Source organism: Oryctolagus cuniculus, chromosome 7, assembly GCF_964237555.1.
Source record: "Oryctolagus cuniculus chromosome 7, mOryCun1.1, whole genome shotgun sequence".
Classification (NCBI taxonomy): Eukaryota; Metazoa; Chordata; class Mammalia; order Lagomorpha; family Leporidae; genus Oryctolagus; species Oryctolagus cuniculus.
In genome coordinates, this window is record NC_091438.1 from 140,289,698 (window position 1) to 140,309,033 (window position 19,336).

At 44.6% G+C, this 19,336-nt stretch overlaps 1 protein-coding gene across 8 annotated transcripts in view; it reads right to left on the bottom strand.

The window, feature by feature from the left end:
• The window catches only part of KPNA6 (karyopherin subunit alpha 6), a 55,988-nt gene that overhangs the window by 8,342 nt on the left and 28,310 nt on the right, over nt 1-19,336 (bottom strand). For 6 of the 8 annotated variants that reach the window (XM_008273776.4, XM_008273777.4, XM_070078840.1 and 3 more), the window contains 9 exons: nt 10,102-10,235; nt 8,192-8,284; nt 7,693-7,792; nt 6,181-6,275; nt 4,854-4,985; nt 3,309-3,397; nt 1,974-2,073; nt 1,546-1,709; nt 1,283-1,361 (listed from right to left, as the gene is read on the bottom strand). In XM_008273776.4, coding sequence (XP_008271998.1) covers nt 1,283-1,361; nt 1,546-1,709; nt 1,974-2,073; nt 3,309-3,397; nt 4,854-4,985; nt 6,181-6,275; nt 7,693-7,792; nt 8,192-8,284; nt 10,102-10,235 — 986 coding nt within the window. Of the gene's footprint in view, nt 1-1,282; nt 1,362-1,545; nt 1,710-1,973; nt 2,074-3,308; nt 3,398-4,853; nt 4,986-6,180; nt 6,276-7,692; nt 7,793-8,191; nt 8,285-10,101; nt 10,236-14,205; nt 14,419-19,336 lie in introns of all 8 variants that reach the window. The other 2 variants (XM_070078842.1, XM_070078841.1) reach the window with 2 other exon arrangements.

Genomic DNA, 19,336 nt, shown 5'->3' on the forward strand with positions numbered 1-19,336 from the left:
AAGATGCTCACTATTACTAGTCATTAGGAAAATGCAAATCAAAACCTTAGTGGGGTATCTTCACATCAAATAGGACGGCTAATTTAAAAAACAAAAACTAGAAAATTACAAAAGTTATGAGGATATGGAGAAACTGTATTCTGGTACATTACTGTAAGTGTCTGATGTGCAATACAATATGGTGGTCACTCAAAAAAATTAAGCATTAAATTACTATATTACTCAGTAATTCCACTTTTGGGTATATTCCCACAAGAAGTCAAAGCAGGGACTTGAGTAAATATTTGTAAACTAATGTAGCATTATTCACAATAGATAAGAGGAACAACTCAGTGACTACTAAGGATAAATAAAATTGTGTTGAAAAGATAAAAAAAAAAAGTTCTAAAGGGGGCCAGTGGGGCCAGTGTTAGTGGTTAAGACACTGCATCTCATATTGGAGTGCAAGGGTTTGACACCCGACTCTAGCTCCTGACTCGTTTCCTGTTCCTATAAACGCTGGGGGCAGTGGTAATGGCAAGTGATTTATCATGGGGTCCTGTCCCCAAATGGGAGACTTGGGGTGAGCTCCCAAATGGGAGACTGGGGGTGAGCTCCCAAATATTTCTCTGACTACCTGTCTCTGTGCTTCTCTCTGCCTAAAAAAAAAAAGTTCTGTAGCTGGGTGATAGTGATGCTCAAATAATAATCTTCCTGGGATCCAAACCCATGTACTTTGATATGCAGGGTGTTAACCTCTGTATCAAATGTTCATCCCTGAATAACTATTTTTATGTACTTAATGCCAATGACCTATACACTTTGATGTTCAAGCACACACACATAAAAATGACCAAGAAAATGAGACTGTGGGCTTCAGTAAGACTGCTCACCAGGTCAAGTTCCCACAGAACTGTCGACTGCTCAAGATTCAAAAGAATACCCAGATCTCTAGCCTTTGAGCAGAACTTTGACAAGAGGGCTTAACAACATAAGGTAATACCAATGGAATCCTAAAGGTCTAGAAAGCAAGGGTGGGGCTGCACAGCTTTCACTCCTCAGCGGGAACATGACGAACTCTGTACCACTTAACAGTCACGGGTAGTAAGTGTAGTTTTCTTCCAATTCATAGAAGACAAGGAGGAAGCAAGTTGCCTGTGATCACACAGACAGGGGCAGAGCTAAAATAGTTTTACTCAATCCCATGCTTTCTCTTGGACCATGCTTCCTTCCATCAGGACTAGAGCCCTTGGCAGGGAAGGGTGTTGTCGGAAGGCAGCTCCTACGCCCTCCTCCTCCTTACCTGGGTCTGGATGTCATCCCCAGTGACAATGTTACCCACAGCTCTCAAGGCAGGTGAAGCCACTTTGTGATCATTGTGCCTACAGAGAAGGAAGATCTTATCAGTGGGTGGTTCACACACCACATCCAGTCCTAGTGACAACCAGGGCTGAAGTGCCCTCATGACTCCAACCTTTGGGCAGGACAGCAAAGAGCTGCTGCAGCTCCTTAGCACAAGCTCGGAGGTGCCTACACACTCTGTGCCCTCTAATGGAGTCTACTCACATCAGAAGCTCCACCAATCTCCGGCAGACTCCAGAGTCTATGACGGCCTGGATCTTCTCATTGGGGCCATCAGACAGGTAAGAGAGGGCCCAGCAGGCATCTGCCAGTAAGTCTGAGTCACTGCTGAAGAGTAGGCGAGACAGCACAGGCAGACAAGGGGAGACCTGTGGAAAGCAGAGAAGGACTCACGGGGGAAGGACACTAACCCTCCCCAACAAGTAATTCTACACTCTGTGCATTTTTACCACAATTAGGCCTTCAGGCCTACCTGTTTACTTTACCATTCAGGAATACAAGGTATGCTTCAACAACTGCTTCTTCTTTCAGTTTCCCAAGATTTGAGATTTAGTCTAAGGGGTGTCCCCGAAGAATTCAAAACTCCCTATGAAGGAATCTGCTATAACTTGTGGCCTGGGAGGTTCTCTCACCTTTGCAAACTCTGGGGGTGGATTTTTCCCTCGGCAGAGGTTTGACAGAGCCCAGACTGCATTCCGTGTCATTGTCAGTCGTGTGGACTTGGTAAGGAGTCTGAAGGAAAACACAGAAGCCAGATCCTGAACCTGATGCCCTGGCAAATAGGGCTACTGCCAACGAACCCCAGGAGCAAATCCAATCAGGCCCCTGAGACTCCAGCAGCTTATTCATTTCTACCTGTAGACCCAAGCTAACAGAGCAAGTCTGGGTCAGGAGACTGACATCTGCAGAGAGGATTCAGACTAACTGTGGTAGTTAATATCATGGACAACGCGGCAAAACAGACAGCTAGACCTGAGTAAGGTGGCAAAGCTTTTAACGTAGGACATATTGTCCCCCTAGCTCTGGCCAAAATTGTAAACAAGGAAAGGTGTTCTCTTTGGAAACAAAAGCTGAAAGTCCAGTGGCAGAGTTTTAGCTATGCTTTGCAGAATTTAGTCTTTAACCCTTTCTGTGAAGGGTTCAGGAAATGATAGAGGTAGCCTAGAAGATTGTAGCTTATCAAGAACAGTTCAGGTCTGGCGCTGTGGCGCAGGGGGTTAACACCCTAGCCTGAAGCGCCAGCATCCCATATGGGTGCTGGTTCAAGACCCGGCTACTCCACTTCCCATCCAGCTCTCTGCTGTGGCTTGGGAAAGCAGTGGAGGATGGCCCAAGTCCTTGGGCCCCTGCACCCATGTGGGAGACCCAGAAGAAGCTCCTGGTTCCGAATTGGCACAGCTCCGGCTGTCGCAGCCAATTGGGGAGTGAACCAATGGATGGAAGACCTTTCTTTCTCTGCCTCTCCTCTCTCTATATAACTTTGCCTTTCAAATAAATAAAGCTAAAAACAAACAAACAAAAACCAGTTCATACATTTTTAGTTAAACGTAGCTGGGGGAAGGGATGGAGGGCTCCAGATGATTCTTTACAGGGTCTTTAACTTATGATTTGTAACAAAGCTATCCAACATGCCTACACAAAACCCCGTAGGAAATGAATGTACTCTACAGAACAGGCTAGGTCTTTCTAGACTAGTCTTCCTTTCTCCCTTGGCTCAAAAAGGAGGCTGATATGACCAACATGAGGACCTAAAGTGCCTTGAAATGAAGAACAAGGTTCCCCTTGGCACAGATCTGAGATGCAATCTTTCTTACTCAAAAAGATACCTAGTTTTTACTTCAGCAATTGGAAAGTACTTTTAGACTTTGTATTTGTCATCTTAAGGGATCAAGTAAGCTATCCCCAAATGACCTGCCACATGGCCGTCCTACAGGTGCCCCAGGTACAAAATGACTGTAATTACTCACGTTAATAAAGGATTCAGGATGGAACAGTTCAAGACGTAATCCCGGCAAACAGAGCTGTCTCCAGCTATGTTTCCCAGTGCCCAGACAGCCTGAAAAGGAAGTGATGAAGCAATCCCTCAGCGCCTGTGGCTTCCATAAGTATTTTATAGACAACCACAGAGTGAGTCCCCATCAGGCTGCCATGTCAAGGCTCAAATCACACGAACCAAGCTCAGGTAACCTCCCTGCTGAAGTCCTTACTGAGCATTTGCTCTTCAAGGACCTCTATGCTCAGAGTCCCTGGTTCAGTGAGGAAGGCGGCTGCCAGCTGTATGACAGACTGAGAAGCCAAAGAGCTCCCCGTTCCCATCCACTCAGACAGAGTTCAGTAAATTGCACTCTTGAAGCTGCCTTGGACCAACTCGTAAATGTAGTAATTTCGACTCGCAACTTCTATACAATCACCAAGAATCCAGTGAGAGAAATGCAAGTTGTATTTTATTGCTATAATCTTTGGGAAATGGTAGTGCAGTGTCTTTCCCGCCCTACTTCTGACACGTAATGCACGTGTGTAGTTTTTCCCATACCAACAACCAATTCTCAGACACTGACTGCTTGTTCAATACTTTAATTTAAATGTGACCCTCACTCCCGAGGTTGAAGCAGATCCCATAGATTAAGGACCCACAGATCACTCCCACGTAACCTGTGCCTCCACTTCAGACACCAATCACAAGTCCCAGAGACTACCTAAACTTTTAACTGACTAGAAAGAAATTTGGGGATTCTTACAGAGAACTCAGAAAACACTACTTGTATGTGGAACAGCCAAATGAAAGAGACACATTAGACAAGGTATAAAGTGAGGAGGGTAGTGTACAGCTTCCATGTTATCTGTCACCTTCCCAGTACATCAATGCGCTCATTAACCCAGAGGCTCTCACCTTCAATAGTTTATAACCCAATCTCCAGATCCCTCCTCTTCCTTGGGAGGCAGTCAGGAGTTCCCACATTCTATGTTTGTATTTTTCTGGTGACCAACCACTGAAAGGCTACCGAGGTTCCCCAAACTGAGTCACTTTGTTAATACAGACTCAGATGTGTTCTAAAAGGGCTCTATAAATAGCAAAAGACATTCCTGTAACTCAGAAAATTCCAATGTTTTTAAGAGCACTGTGTCAAGACTGGGACTAAAACCAAATGTTGGTATTATACTGCAGCTACCATCAAGAATCAAGCCAAGGGGAAGGCGCTGTAGGTTAAGTCTCTGCCTGTGGCACCAGCATCTCATGAATGCAGGTTAAGTCCTAGCTGTTTCACTTCCTATCTAGCTCCCTGCTAATGGCCTGGGAAACCAGTGGAAGATGGCCCAAGTGTTTGGGACCCTGCACCCATGCAGGAGTCCTGGAAGAAGTTTCTGGCTCCTGGCTTCTGATTGGCCCAGCTCTGCCACCGTGGCCACTTGGGGAGTGAATCAGTGGATGGAAGACAGTTCTGTCTATAACTCTGCCTCTCAAATAAATAAATAAATCCTTAAAAAGAAGAACTAAGCCAAATCAGTATTACCTGTTCTTGTACATCCTCAAAGTCCGAGTTAAGCAGCTCTATGAAAATGGGGACGGCCCCTGCTTCAATGACAATTTTGGTTTGCTGGGAGGTTCCAGAGGCAATGTTTGTCAGAGCCCAGGCAGCTTCAAACTGAAAGGTAGATTAAGTCACCATTGAGAGATCATTCCACAGTGTGCAGCCATGTTTACTAGCTGGCTCAGAACAGTAAGCCTCTTGCCCATGAAAAACAAAACAAAACAACAAAACACATAAGCTTTTCCTCTCCCTTCTTTTAAATGGTGAGAAGAGGCAGTGATATGACAACGGGAAGGTGGAATGGTGCTTCCGTGGTCAAATTTTGTACTGTAACAGCATCCCCGGGATCCCCATCATGTCATTTATTTATTTCCTGAGCGTCACAGCCACCTATGAGAAGACTTGGAAGTAGATTAGAGTCTCTGATTTGTAATGGAATGGTGTGTTTGCAATATTCTTATCTTCCTTTGAGTTTTCAAAAAAAAATTGACAGATAACCTTCCATATATAAAAACTGACAGATAACCTTCCATATAAGAATTTGGTGTATGGTAGGAAAAATACCTCTTGCCTACTATATGACACAGTCCTCCAAAGAAATGACAATTAATCTTCCTTAGAAGGGAACCGGTGTCATTCACCCCTTGGGCTATCCTCTCTCCCTTACCATTCTTTATCAGTAAGGGAAAGGAAAACATAACTCAATATATATACTGACGGCGGAATTGTTAAATCTAGCCAATCGGGGCCAGCACTGTGGTGTAGTGGACTAAGCATCTGCCTGCAGCACCAGCATTCCATATGGGCACTGGTTCTAGTCCCTGCTGCTCCTCTTCCGTTCTCCAGCTCTCTGCTATGGTCTAGGAAAGCAGTAGCAGATGGCCTAATGGTTTGGGCCTCTGCACCTGCTTGGGAGACCTGGAAAAAGCTCCTGGCTTTGGATTGGCCCAGTTCCAGACGTTGTGGTCATTTGGGCAGTGAACCAGCAGATGGAAGACCTTTCTTTTTGTCTCTCCCTCTGTCTGTAACTCTACCTATCAAGAAAATAAATAAAAATATTTTTAAAAAATCTAGCCAATTAACAAATGCATTACTCTACATAGTTATTATTGAGAATGTTTTAAGGAAGAGATTTTGTTCTCTTCTTTATATCTTTATAATGTCAAGATCTCTGAGGCAACTGATGCCTTACTTGAAATGTTTCCTCATCTGACTTTTCTATCTCCTGAGAGATATATCTGCAGAAATACCCCATTCCAATTTCTTGGAAAAGGGCTTTATTTGGGAACTCTTTCCCTTGGGGCCTCACCTGTAATGTACAATTTTCATTCCTCTTCAGAAACTCCACAAACCGATCCACTACCCCTGGAGTGTTGATAACTTCATCTATTGGAGGACTAGGCTCTACAAGAGGGAGATGGAAGGAGATAAAAACTGAAGAGAGGCTTTGGTACATCTATTCACTTGTATCAGCTCACGCTTCTTTCTAGACACTTCTAACAAGCATTATAAACATACCCAAACTCCCTTCTGTTCAGGTGGTTTATCAATACCTGCTCAGTTTCTCTTTAAGGATTCATTTATATGAAAGACAAAGAGATTAAAAAAAGACTTTCCATTCATGAGGGCTAGGACTTTTGGTATGGTTTACTATAGCCTCAGGAGCTAGAACTGTGGTATGTGGCAGTTGTTCTATAAAAATTTGGTGTATGGTGGGAAAAACACCTCTTGCCTACTATATGACACAGTCCTCCAAAGAAACGACAATTAATCTTCCTTAGAAGAGAAATATGTAAACCAGTGTCATTCAACCCTTGGGCTATCCTCTCTCCCTTACCATTCTTTGTTTATCAGTAAGGGAAAGGAAAACATAACTCAATTAGGACTGGATTTACCCTTAAGTAGTCCAACTATATCATACAGTTCAAAGATGAATAGGTAGGGGGTGGCTGTTGTGATGGAGTGTGTTAAGCTCCTATGTGGGATGCCCTCATCCCACTTTAAAGTTTTGGCATTGAGTCTTGCCTCAGTTTCCAATCCAGCTTCCTGCTAATGAGCTTGCAAGGTAGCAGATGACGGCCCAAGCAGTTGAGTTCCTGCCACCCATGTAGGAGACCCACATAGAGTTCCTGGCTCCAGGCTTCAGTCTAGCCCAGCTTTAGTTGTTTTGGGAATTTGGGGAATGAACCAGTAGATGGAAGATCTGTCTATCCTTGTTTATCACTCTGCCTCTCAAATAAATAAATACATAAACCTCAAAAAAAAAAAAAAAAAAAAAAAAAAAAAGTAGGATTTGATCACAGAATTGAGGGAGATGCTGCACAGATATTTGGGAGCCAAAGAAGTAAGAGAGAAAATCCAGTATAAAGGTGAAAACATGGGGCCAGTGTTGTGGCAAAGCAAATCAAGGCGCTGCCTGCAATGCCACTGTCCCATTTTGGTGTACTGGTTCAAGTCCCAGCCATTCTGCATCCAATCCAGGTTCCTCCTAATGTGGCTGAAAAGGCAACAGAAGAAGGTCCAAGTGCCTGGGCCCCTTCCACCCACATGGGAGACCCAGATGGAGTTCCTGGCTTCTGGCTTCAGCCTGGCCCAGCCTTGGCTCTTGCAGCTGTTGGAGCAAACCCAAAGATAGAAGAAAAACTTTGTCAGTCGGTTTGCCTTTCAAATAAACACATGAATAAAGGTGAGACAATCACCCAAGGCCAATAGGGTTAAAGCTGAATGAGTGAGAGCTAGAGCAGCTGATTAGGTGAGTGAAAAGAGACAAGCGGTTTTATAAATCACACAGGGTCTCGATGAGAAGGACCAGGCTTTGTACCTTTGGAGAGCAGTTTCCGGAATTTCTGTGTGGTTGCTAACTGCAGGTCAGAATCATCAGAAAAGAGCATTTCCACCATCTCTCTTGTGATTACACTCTCCTAGAACATAAAACAAGTTTAGGCCTTCCCAATCCAACACTAGAGCCAGATGCTAACACATAATCCTGCTTTCTAAGACTGGAGCTCAACAGAAGGGCATGAGAGGCTCAGGAGAAGCAGTTTGCTTAAAGCTGAAGCAGGCTGCATCAAGTTTGAATATTTGTTCAAGTTGGAAAGGGATTCCTAATCTTTCAGGCAACTGATGGGTTCCCTTAAATGGTTTTCTCAGGTACTTCAATCAGATTCAGAATCCTTATTGATTCCCTGCCATGACAGAAGGGCTCACAGAAGAATCCGCCAGTTACTGGCAAAGCTACCAGGCGATGTGAAGTACTCAATCTATGCTCTGCAGGAGCAGGTATGTCCCAGGCCTGCCTCAATCACACGTGAGGGCCTTACCCCAGTGGTAGAGCTCACATAGGAGTCCATGAGGAGACTATCAAACATGGCAGCTTCTTCATTAATCAGCTCCACATTTCTCCGCTTAAAAAGCTGTAAATAAAGTGAAGAGACAGTATTAAGACTATTCATTGAGACCAAGAAACCAAGAACAACCCAATGCTAAATTATGGCATAATGATAAGGAAATGATAAGCTTTACATTATGACATGGAAAGATTTTTAAGGGTTTTACTTCAACAGTAAATCTAACTGCTCACATTTTTTAAAAGGCCATTTTTAAAGCGGGTTAAGTTGCTGCCTGTAGCACCAGCATCCCATATGGGCCCTGGTTCGAGTCTTGGTTATTCCACTTCCAATCCAGCTCCCTGTTTTGTTGTTGTTGTTGTTGTTGTTGTTTTTTCCTTTGACAGGCAGAATGGACAGTGAGAGAGAAAGACAGAGAGAAAGGTCTTCCTTTGCCGTTGGTTCACCCTCCAATGGCCGCCGCGGCTGGCGCGCTGCAGCCGGCGCACCACGCTGATCCGATGGCAGGAGCCAGGAGCCAGGTGCTTTTCCTGGTCTCCCATGGGGTGCAGGGCCCTAGCACCTGGGCCATCCTCCACTGCACTCCCGGGCCACAGCAGAGAGCTGGCCTGGAAGAGGGGCAACCGGGACAGAATCCGGAGCACTGACTGGGGCTAGAATCCAGTGTGCCGGCGCCGCAAGGTGGAGGATTAGCCTAGTGAACCGCAGCCGGCCTCAATTCAGCTCCCTGTTAATGCTCGCGGGAAAGCAGCAGAAGATGGCCAAGTTCTTGGATCTCTGAACCCATGTGGGAGACCCAGATGAAGCTCTAGCTCCTGGCTTCAGTCTAGCCCAGCCCTGGTCATTGCAGCCATCTGGGGAATGAACCAATGGATGGAAGACTTCTCTGTCTCTCCTTCTCTCTCTCTGTAACTCTGCCTTTAATACAAACAAATAAATCTTTAAAAAAAAAAAGTTATTTTTGTAATTAGAAATAGAAACTTCAAAGATTTCTTGCCCTTTGTATAAAAGATTCTGGGTTTAAAAAGCTTTTAAGAAAAGGAATATTGGTAGGCCAAGAGAGTGGGCAAAAGTAAGTTAGGTGACTAAATCTAGGTAAGCAGGGCACCACTTTGGTGAAAGGAAGTACAGCTAGGGAGGCATTAGCATGACCTGCACTGAGGGATGCTACTCACAAGGACAGGACTCAATAAAGTAGAAGCAAAGCAGCCCAGAATGGGCTCGTAAAGGGCTAGATTTGGAGCTGGGCCTTGAAGGCCAGACTTAACACTAACTGTAATGTGAAGAATAAAAAAATGTACCAGCAGTTTGAATTAGATTGTTATATTCAAGAAATAAATGACATCTTAGTTGGTCTAAATTACAGAGGGGATAAGGAAGGATTAGTCCTTCCTTTTTTAAGCTTTCAATTTTTTTTTAAAAAAGATTTCTGTATTTATTTGAAAGGCGGAGTTACAGCGGGGGGGGGGGGGGGGGGGTCTTCTATCCACGAGTTCACTCCCTAGATGGTTGCAACAGCTGGAGCTGTACTAACGCAAAGGCAGGAGTCAGGAGCTTCCTCCAGATCTCCCACATGGGTGCAAGTCCCCAAAGATTTGGGCTATCTCCCACTGCTTTCCCAGACCACAGCAGAGCTGGATTGGAAGTAGAGCAGGGACTTGAACGGGCGCCCACATGGGATGCTGGCACTGCAGGTGGTGGCCTTACCTGATACTTCACAGTGCTGGCAACTCAATATTTTTTAACAAAAAAGGAATCTGTATGATTGGCTCACAAGGTAACCAAACTAGTCAAGAGAAAGGTGTACTGTAAGGTAGAAGGCATCCATAGAGGCTGAATCATTTCTCTGAAGAGTACATTAAAGAAAACTTTGTTAAACCTACTTGTTGCTCTCGCTTCTGCTTCCGCAGCTGAATGCCCTCCTCCTCTCTTCTTCGCCTCATTTCCTCAGGGTTTAGGGCATTGTTCTTATAGCTCTTCATTCGATAATTATCTTTCCCTGGGCTCGCCATGGTCTCTAGAAGAAGGAAAGATGAAAAATACACTGTCAAAGACTCTCAAGAGGAAAACACTTTTCTTTATCATTGGTTTTCTGTCTCCACCCATTCACCCTCTCCCTACCTTCCTCCAGGGGGACCACAGCTTCTTAAAGAAGCATAATATCTCAGTAACTACACCTGGGACAGGCATTGTAGTGCAGCAGGCCAGACTGCCACTTGAGGCACACACAGCCCACAGAACAGTAACGGCTTGAGTCCCAGTATCACTTCTCAAGACACTTTCTTTTCTTTTCTTTTTTTTTTTTTTTCTTTAAGATTTATTTATTTGAAAGGCAGTTATAGAGAGAAGTAGAGACAGAGAGAGGTCTTCCATCCTGCTGGTTCACTCCCCAAACAGCTGCAATGGCTAGATCTGAGCTGATCTGAATCCAGGAGCTAGGAGCTTCTTCCATGTGTCCCATTTGGGTGCAAGGGCCCAAGGACTTGGGCCATCCTCTGCTGCTTTTCCAGGCACATTAGCAGAGAGCTGGATAGGAAGTGGAGCAGCTGGGTCTTAAACTGGCACCTATATGGGATGCCAGCACTGCAGGTTGAAACCTTAACCCACTGTGCCACCCATCAAGACACTTTCAATCCAGTTCCCTGTTAATGCATTCTAGGAGGCAGCAAATGATGGCTCCAGTACTCAGATCCCTGCCACCCACATAGGAGAAGGATGGACTTTAGGTTCCTGGCTTCAGCCTGGCCAAGTTGCAGCTATTGTGGACATTTGGGAAGTGAACCAGTACATGGAACATCATCCTCTCTACTTCAAATAAATAATCTTTTTTTTTTAAATTATACCTGACACCTCTAGTGCTGCACCTATACCAACACACACTGTCTCATTTAATCACATATGCTTGTTAAATAAGTGCTATTACAGCAATTAGCTTAAGCATGGTAGTTAAACGTATAGGCTAGAGTGAGACTCACTGAGAAGACACCTGCACAACCAGCTTTTACTATGCCCTTATTATCCATTATAATAGTGCTTATTAGGCAACTAGTAGTAATAATAAGCAATGCTAAGTGTCTTTGACTTTATATATGTATTATGTTAGATGTTGAGCTAAGTAATACAGTAACTACATTAAGTTGATTACACTCCCCCTTCCCTCCACCTGGCCAGATGTGACCCAACCCTGACCCAGGTCCAGGAATGTAAAAGGGAGGTATAAAGCTTGAGCTAGCAACCAGCCCCTACCCTGGAGTCGGTGGCAGGTGTCTCGGGACTTATCAGAAGTGTCAACTTGATCTATAGCATTCCCCTAAAGCCTGCTTGGACATGATAATAAAAGCTCTGTAAGAATTGGGCTCGGGGCTTCTCGGGGGGCCTCCTCTCCTGGAGGCACTGAGAGGCCCGGGTTCGAACTCGTAATAAAAACGACCCTGCTTATTGGCTTCAACTTCAGTCTCTGGTGGTGTGATTTTCGGGGGACCACGGACTGCGGGCATAACATCACCTATCCTGGTTCCTAATACTTGTTAGCTGTGATACCCTTAACAAGTTGCTCTAACCCCTAAGCATCAAAAGGACTTAAAAGTTCTAACTTGTTAGAGTTGTTACAGGGTGAACACCTCTTATGTGAAATGCTTGAGAACAGAGCAGTGTGTCAGATTTTAGCATATATGTACATACATAATGAGTTATCTTGGGGTTGGGATCCAAATTTAAATATGAAATATACTGTGTCTCATATACACCTTGCACACATAGTCTGAAGGTAATTTTACATAGTATTTTTAGTGTGTCTGCATTTTGATTGTGATCCATCACATGAAGTCAGGTGTGGAATTTTCTACTTCTGTCATGTTGGTGCTCAAAATTTCAGATTTTGGAGCATTTGAGGTTTTGAATTTTCAGATTAGGGAATGCTCAAGCTGTAGAAGGATTAAATAGGATAATAAATATGAAGTATTTCTTAGAACAATAGTTGGTACATGGTAAATGCTATTAAGTTGAAATCAACCCTGTTGCACAAGACAGAGAAGTTACATGGCTTGTCCAATAAACTCAGATATACTTAACCTACCCAGGTTTAATATATCTTACTATAACCAATTCTGTGGACTATCATGTATCTTTCTTTAATGATCCATATGCCATTAATATCTTAAATTTTTAAAACTTTACAATTTACTACATAAATAGGATAAAACAAAAAGATGAAACATATACAAATTACCAAGCAAAATATTTCAAAGGTCTTTCAAATGTTCATGGAAAATGTTATGAAAAATATATGGATTTCAGGTTTTTCTGACACCAAAATAAACTTATTTTAAATTTCATTTTACATAAACCTTTTAAAAGATATTCACTTATTTTCATCCACTTGAAAGGAAGAGTGATGGGGAGAGAGGGAAACAGAGAAACAGAACTCTTCCATCTGTGATTCACTCTCCAAGCACCTGCAACAGCCACAGCTGGGCCAGGCCAAAGCCATGGGTAAGTCTTCCACCCAAGTGGCAGGGTCCAAGCACGTGAGCAATTGTCTGCCAGCTCTCAGCATGCAATAGCAGGAAACTGGAGCAGAAGTAGTGTAGATAGGATTGGAACCAGCACTTTAATGGGAGATGCAAGTATACCAGGAGGCAGGTTAATAACTCTTGCAGGCCCACTTCGTAGCCTAACAGGTTAAGCCACCGCCTACAATGCCTAATCCCATAGGGGCATCGGTTGAGTCCGGGCTGCTCTGCTTCTAATCCAGCTCCCTGCTAATGTGCCTGGAAAAGCCCTAGAAGATGGCCTAAGTCCTTGGGCCCTTGCACCCACGTGGGAGACCTGGAAGAATCTCCTGGCTTCAGCCTGGCCCAGCCCCAGCTGTTATAGTCACTGGGGAATGAATCAGCAGATGGAAGATCTCTCTATCTCCTTCTACCCCATGACACTGTCTTTCAATAAAATAATTATTTTTCTTCAAATAAAATAAATCTTTAGAAATAGTAATAACCCACATGAGCCAAAAAACCCATTTCCCATGAACTTTTTGTGGCATTCTTATACAATACACATCTGTAAACCTATCATTGAATCTAAAAATTGAAGTATCACTGACATACCTTAATACAGTTGTAGATTTTTCTCCTATCCCAGGCTTCCTAATCCCTACCTGAACTCAAACCAAAACAAAGCTGCTAAACTGATGTCACCTTTGCTTTTACAACTATTAATCACACACATATATATTTCTACATATTGTATTTGACTGCATTTATTCTGAGGTTTCCAAGATTCACCCACTTCTACATGTAGCTGTAGCTCATTCCTTTTTCCCGTGTTTATTTTACTGTGTGAACACATAATTTATCCATTTTTCTACTGATCTTTCCTCCCAAATTTTTCCTATTACAAACCTATGCAGAAGTTATTGAGGACTCGATGCTAGTAAAAGTTCTGAGAAATTCTGATTTTTGCTCAAAAGCTAAAATCTTATAAAAAAAATACTGACTCGCCAGCGCAGCGGCTCAATAGGCTAATCCTCTACCTAGCAGCAGCGGCAGACTGGGTTCTAGTCCCAGTCAGGGCGCCGGATTCTGTCCTGGTTGCTCCTCTTCCAGGCCAGCTCTCTGTTGTGGCCCGGGAAGGCAGAGGAGGATGGCCCAAGTGCTTGGGCCCTGCACCCCATGGGAGACCAGGAGAAGCACCTGGCTCCAGCCTTCGGATCAGCGCGGTGCACCGGCCGCAGCGCGCCAGCCGTGGTGGCCACTGGAAGGTGAACTAACAGCAAAAGGAAGACCTTTCTCTCCGTCTCTCTCTCTCACTATCCACTCTGCCTGTCAAAAACAAAAAACCAAAAACCAAAAAACAAAAACTGACTCATTTCATGCATTTCAAGGAAATGTCTGCAGCGGGGTGTGTGTGTGTGTGTAGCGTGCACGTGCAGGGCAGAAGGTTAAGTGCAGTGGTTAAATTCCATTTAAGATGCCTATACATCAGAATACCTGGGCTCAAGTCCTGGTTCTGCTTTTGATTCTAGTATATGCATACCCTATAGGTAGCAGGTGATGGTTCAAGTACTTGGGTCCTTGTCACCGAAGTTGGGAGACCTGTATTGAGCTCCAGGCTCCTGGTTTCACCTGGCCCAAAAATGGTTGCAGCATGCATTTGGGTTAAGTAAAACAATAGACGGAAGGAAGATCTCTCTGTCTCTCTGCCTTTAAAAAAAAAACAAAAAAAACAAAACTTGAAAATCTGAGATAATCTTAAAAAGCAGCCAGAGAAAGACCTATATATATGAAAGATTAAAAAAAAGCCTTACTTTTCAGAAACTATACAAAATAGAAAGCAATAAATTAACCTACTTAATTTACTAAGAAAAAAGTATCTCTAAAACTAGACTTGTATTCCCAATGAAAATATTTCAAATATCAAAGGGTCCTATGTTGTAGCACAGTGGGTTAAGTCACTGCTTACGATGCCAGCACCCTATATCAGAGCACTGATTCAAGTCTCAGCTGCCCTACTTTTTAAAATTGATTATCTTGAAAGAGTTGAGAGAGAGTGAGAGTGAGAGTGAGAGTGAGAGTGAGAGTGAGAGAGTGAGAGAGAGAGAGAATCTTCTACATGCTGGTCCACTCCCTAGATGGCTGCCAACAGCCACTGCTGGTGCAGGCTGAAGCCAGGAGCCAGGAGCTTCTTCCAGGTCTCCGATGTGGAAGCAGATGCCCATTCACTTGGGCCATGCTCCACTGTTTTCCCAGGTGCATTAGCAGAGAGCTGAATTGAAGTGGAGCAGCTGGGACATAAATCAGTACACATATGGGATGCTGGTACTGCAGACAGTGGCTAAGCCCACTTCACCACAGTGCCGGCCTTCTTAGCAGCTTCACTTCCAAGCCAGCTCCCTGGTAATGCACCTGGGAAAGTAGCAGAGGATGGTTCAAGTGCCTGGGCTCCTGTCACCCACATGAGCGACTTGGCTGCAGTTCCAGGCATAGTCAAGCCTGTTGTGGATATTTAGGGAGTGAACCAGTGGATGGAAGATCTGTCTGTCTCTCCCTCTCTCTGTTACTCCGCCTTGCAAATTAAATCTTTCACTCTCCAAATGGTTGCAATGACCAGGTCTGGGTCAGGCTAAAGCCAGGTACTAGAGACTTGGATCAAAAGTAGAGCAGCCAGGACTTGAATTGGCGCCCATATGGATGCCAGCATCGAAGGCAACAGCTTAACCCACTACACCACAATGTGTGCCAATAAAAAAATCTTTACCTGGGGCTGGTGCTGTGGTGTTGTTGATTAAGTACCTTGCTGCAGTGCCAGCATCCCATATAGGCACTGGTTTGGGTCCCAGCTCTCTGCTTTGGCCTGGGAAAGCAGTGGAAGATGATCCAAATTCTTGGACCCCTGCACTCACATGGGACACCTGGAAGAAGCTCCTGGCTCCTGGCTCCAGACTGGCCCAGCTCCAGCCGTTGTGGCCATTTGGGGAATGAACTAGTGTAGTGAATGGAAGACTTCTCTCTCTCTTTGCCTTTGCCTTTCTGTAACTGATTTTCAAATAAAGAAAGAAATTTTTTAAAAAAATCTTTACCCCCCCCCCCCCAAATGATTGTTCTGGCCATTACAGACATTTGGGGAGTGAACCAGCAGACAGAAGATCTCTCTCTCTCTCCCTTTCTGTCTGACTTTTTCAAATAAACATTAAAAAAATATATTCAACAATATTTTTTAAGATTTCTTTATTTATCTGATAAAGCTACAGAGAAGCAGAGGCAGAGAGAAAGGTCTTCCATCTGCTGATTCACTTCCCAAATGGCAACAATGGCCAGAGCTGCAACGATCCAAAGCCAGGAGTCAGGAGCTTCCTCCATATCCCCTATGCGGGTACAGAGGCCCAAGGACTCGGGCCATCTTCCAGTGCTTTCCCAGGCCACAGTAGAGAGCTGGATTGGAAGTGGAAAAGCCGGGACTTGAACTGGCACCTACACAGGATGCCGGCACTGCAAGCAGCAGGCTCTACCCACTATACCACAGCACTAGCCCCTCAACATCATTATACTTGATCTTACCCAAAAGGCTGAGAAGCGATCAACATCAGTAGTTATTAGGGAAATGCAAATCAAAATCACAAAAAGAAACCACTTCATACCTACTAGAATGGAATAACAAAACAAAAAACAGGGACTCAAGCCGATACATACTTACAGCCAATATTCAAGTGTGGTAACAACCCAACATCCATCAACAGATGAACAGATAAATGAAATGTAGTATATCCATTTCATGGAGTATTAGACAGAAGAATGAAGGTCTGACATACACAGATGAACTCTGAAGACAGTATACCAAATACAATAAGCAAGACATAAAGCGGGGGAGGGCGGTGCTGTGGTATAGCAGATAAAGCCACCGCCTGCAGTACCATCATCCCATACGGGCGCTGGTTTGAGTCCTGGCTGCTCTTCTTCTGATCCCTCTCTCTGCTATGGCCTGGGAAAGCAGTGGAAGATGGCCCAAGTCCTTGGGCCCCTGCGCCTGCGTGGGAGACCTAGAAGAAGCTCCTGGCTTCAGTTTGGCCCAGCTCCAGCCGTGGTGGCCATTTAGCGAATGAACTGAACCAGCATATGGAAAGACTTACTCTCTGCCTCTGTGTAACTCTGCCTTTCAAATAAATAAATAAATAAATAAGCAAACTTATCTTTAAAAAAAGACATAAAAGGACAAATTATAGAACTTCATATAATAAAGCACTCAGAAGAGTCAAACTCATTTAAAAACAGAAATTAAAATTTGAGATTACTTGGCACTAGAAAGAAGAGAAATGGGCATTACCACTTAATGGTACAGAATTTATACGGTTTGATAAAGTTTGAAAATAACTAGTGGGAATGGCCACATAGCACTTGTAAATTTTACAAATATTCCTGTATCATACATGTACATTTAAAAATGGCTGAGGGGTGGTCACTGTGGTATGGGAGATTAAGCCACTGCTTGGGACACCCACAGTCCATACTGGAGTGCTAGTTTTAATTCCAGCTGCCTCTTCTGCACTTCTGATTCAGCTTCATGCTAATGTATCCTAAGAGGCAATAGATGATGGCTCAAATGCTTTGGTCTCTGCCACTCACATGGAAGAGCCAGATGTAGTTCTGAGTTCCTAGCCCAGTCCCAGCTGTTGTAGCCATTTAGGGAATGAACCATTGGGTAGAAGATACTTCTCTCTCTCTACCTCTCAAGTAGATGAAAATAAACATTTTTAAAAATGGTTGAAGTAGTCAATTTCACTACAACAAAAAAAATTTTTTTTGACAGGCAGAGTGGACAGTAAGGGACAGAGAAAGGTCTTCCTTTTCCATTGGTTCACCCCACAATGGCTGCTGCGGCTGGTGCGCTGCAGCTGGTGCACCGTGCTGATCCGAAGCCAGGAGCCAGGTGCTTCTCCTGGTCTCCCATGCGGGTGCAGGGCCCAAGGACCTGGGCCATCCTCCACTGCACTCCCGGGCCACAGCAGAGAGCTGGCCTGGAAGAGGAGTAACCAGGACAGAATCCGGTGCCCCAACCGGGACTAGAACCCGGTGTGCTGGCACCGCAGGTGGAGGATTAGCCTATTGAGCCGTGGCACTGGCCAAAAAAATTTTTTTAAAGATTTATTTATTTATTTGAAAGTCAGAATTACAAAGAGAGAGGAGAAGCAGAGAGAGAAGTCTTCTATCCAATGGTTCACTTCTATCCAATGGTTGGCTGCAACGGCTGGAGCTGTGCCGATCCAAAGCCAGAAGCCAGGAACTTCTTTCGGGTCTCCCATGCAGGTGCATGGGCCCAACGACTTGGGCCATCTTCCACTGCTTTCCCAGGCCACAGCAGAGAGCTGGATTGGAAGTGGAGCAGCCGGGTCTCAAACTGGCGCCATATGGGATGCCGGCACTTTAGGCCAGGGTGTTAACCTGCTGTGCCACAGCGCCGGCCCTTAAAAAAAATTTTAACTGCAGTGCACCTCTTTCAATTAAATCTGATTCAGAGTGGGCCTTTGTCACTTGTGAAGATGCCAGATGGGATGCCTAGGTTCAAATCCAGGTACTACCTCTGATCCATCTTTCCTTAATAATGTGCACCCTGGGAAGCAGTAGGCAATGGTCAAGTATTTGGGTCCCTGCCATTCACATGTGACACTAACAGTGAATTCCCAGCCGTGGCCTTGCCCAGCCCTGGTTGTTGTGGTTATTTGGGGTGTGAACCAGCAGACTGGAGATTTGTCTCTCTGCCTTTCAGATAAATAAAAATATATTTTTTAAATTAAAAAAAATTTGTCATAGAATCCCAATGTGGGGGTGGGCACTATGATGCAGTGGTTTAAGCCACTACTTTGGGACACTCTCACCCCATATCAGAGGGCATGGGATCAGTACTACCTCTGCTTCTGATCCAGCTTCCTGCTCATGTGCATAATGGGAGGCAGGAGCAGATGATGGCTCAAGTTGTTGGGTCCCTGCCACCCATGAAGGAGACCAGATGCGACACCTGGCTTCTGGATTTAGCCTGGCCCAGCCCTGGCTATTGTGCGAATTTGGGGAGTGAACCACTAGATGGAAGATCTCTGTCTCCACTGTCTTTCAAATAAATAAAAACAGAGACATTTACAAATTATAAAACGAAAGAATCTCAATGTGTAAAACCAGATAAAAGTGATGCTGACAGTGTTGAAGCATGGGGAGAAGGGCCTGAAGCCTCACCAACTTGGTTCTCCCTTGATCAGTATTTCCAGTCCTCTCAACCTGTAATCTGAAACAGTGAATAAAAGTATTGCAAAACGGATGAAAAGTAAGTTTTTTAGATACACTGAAAGGGAAAACTAATACTGCCTTTTTCTGGAGGTGTAAGGGTGACTGTGACAACAGAGTTTGAAAAGTAATCTCTGGCTGGTGCCACGGCTCACTAGGCTAATCCTCCACCTTGCGGCGCCGGCACACCAGGTTCTAGTCTCAGTTGGGGCGCCGGATTCTGTCCCGGTTGCCCCTCTTCCAGGCCAGCTCTCTGCTGTGGCCAGGGAGTGCAATGGAGGATGGCCCAAGTGCTTGGGCCCTGCACCCCATGGGAGACCAGGAGAAGCACCTGGCTCCTGGCTCCTGCCAT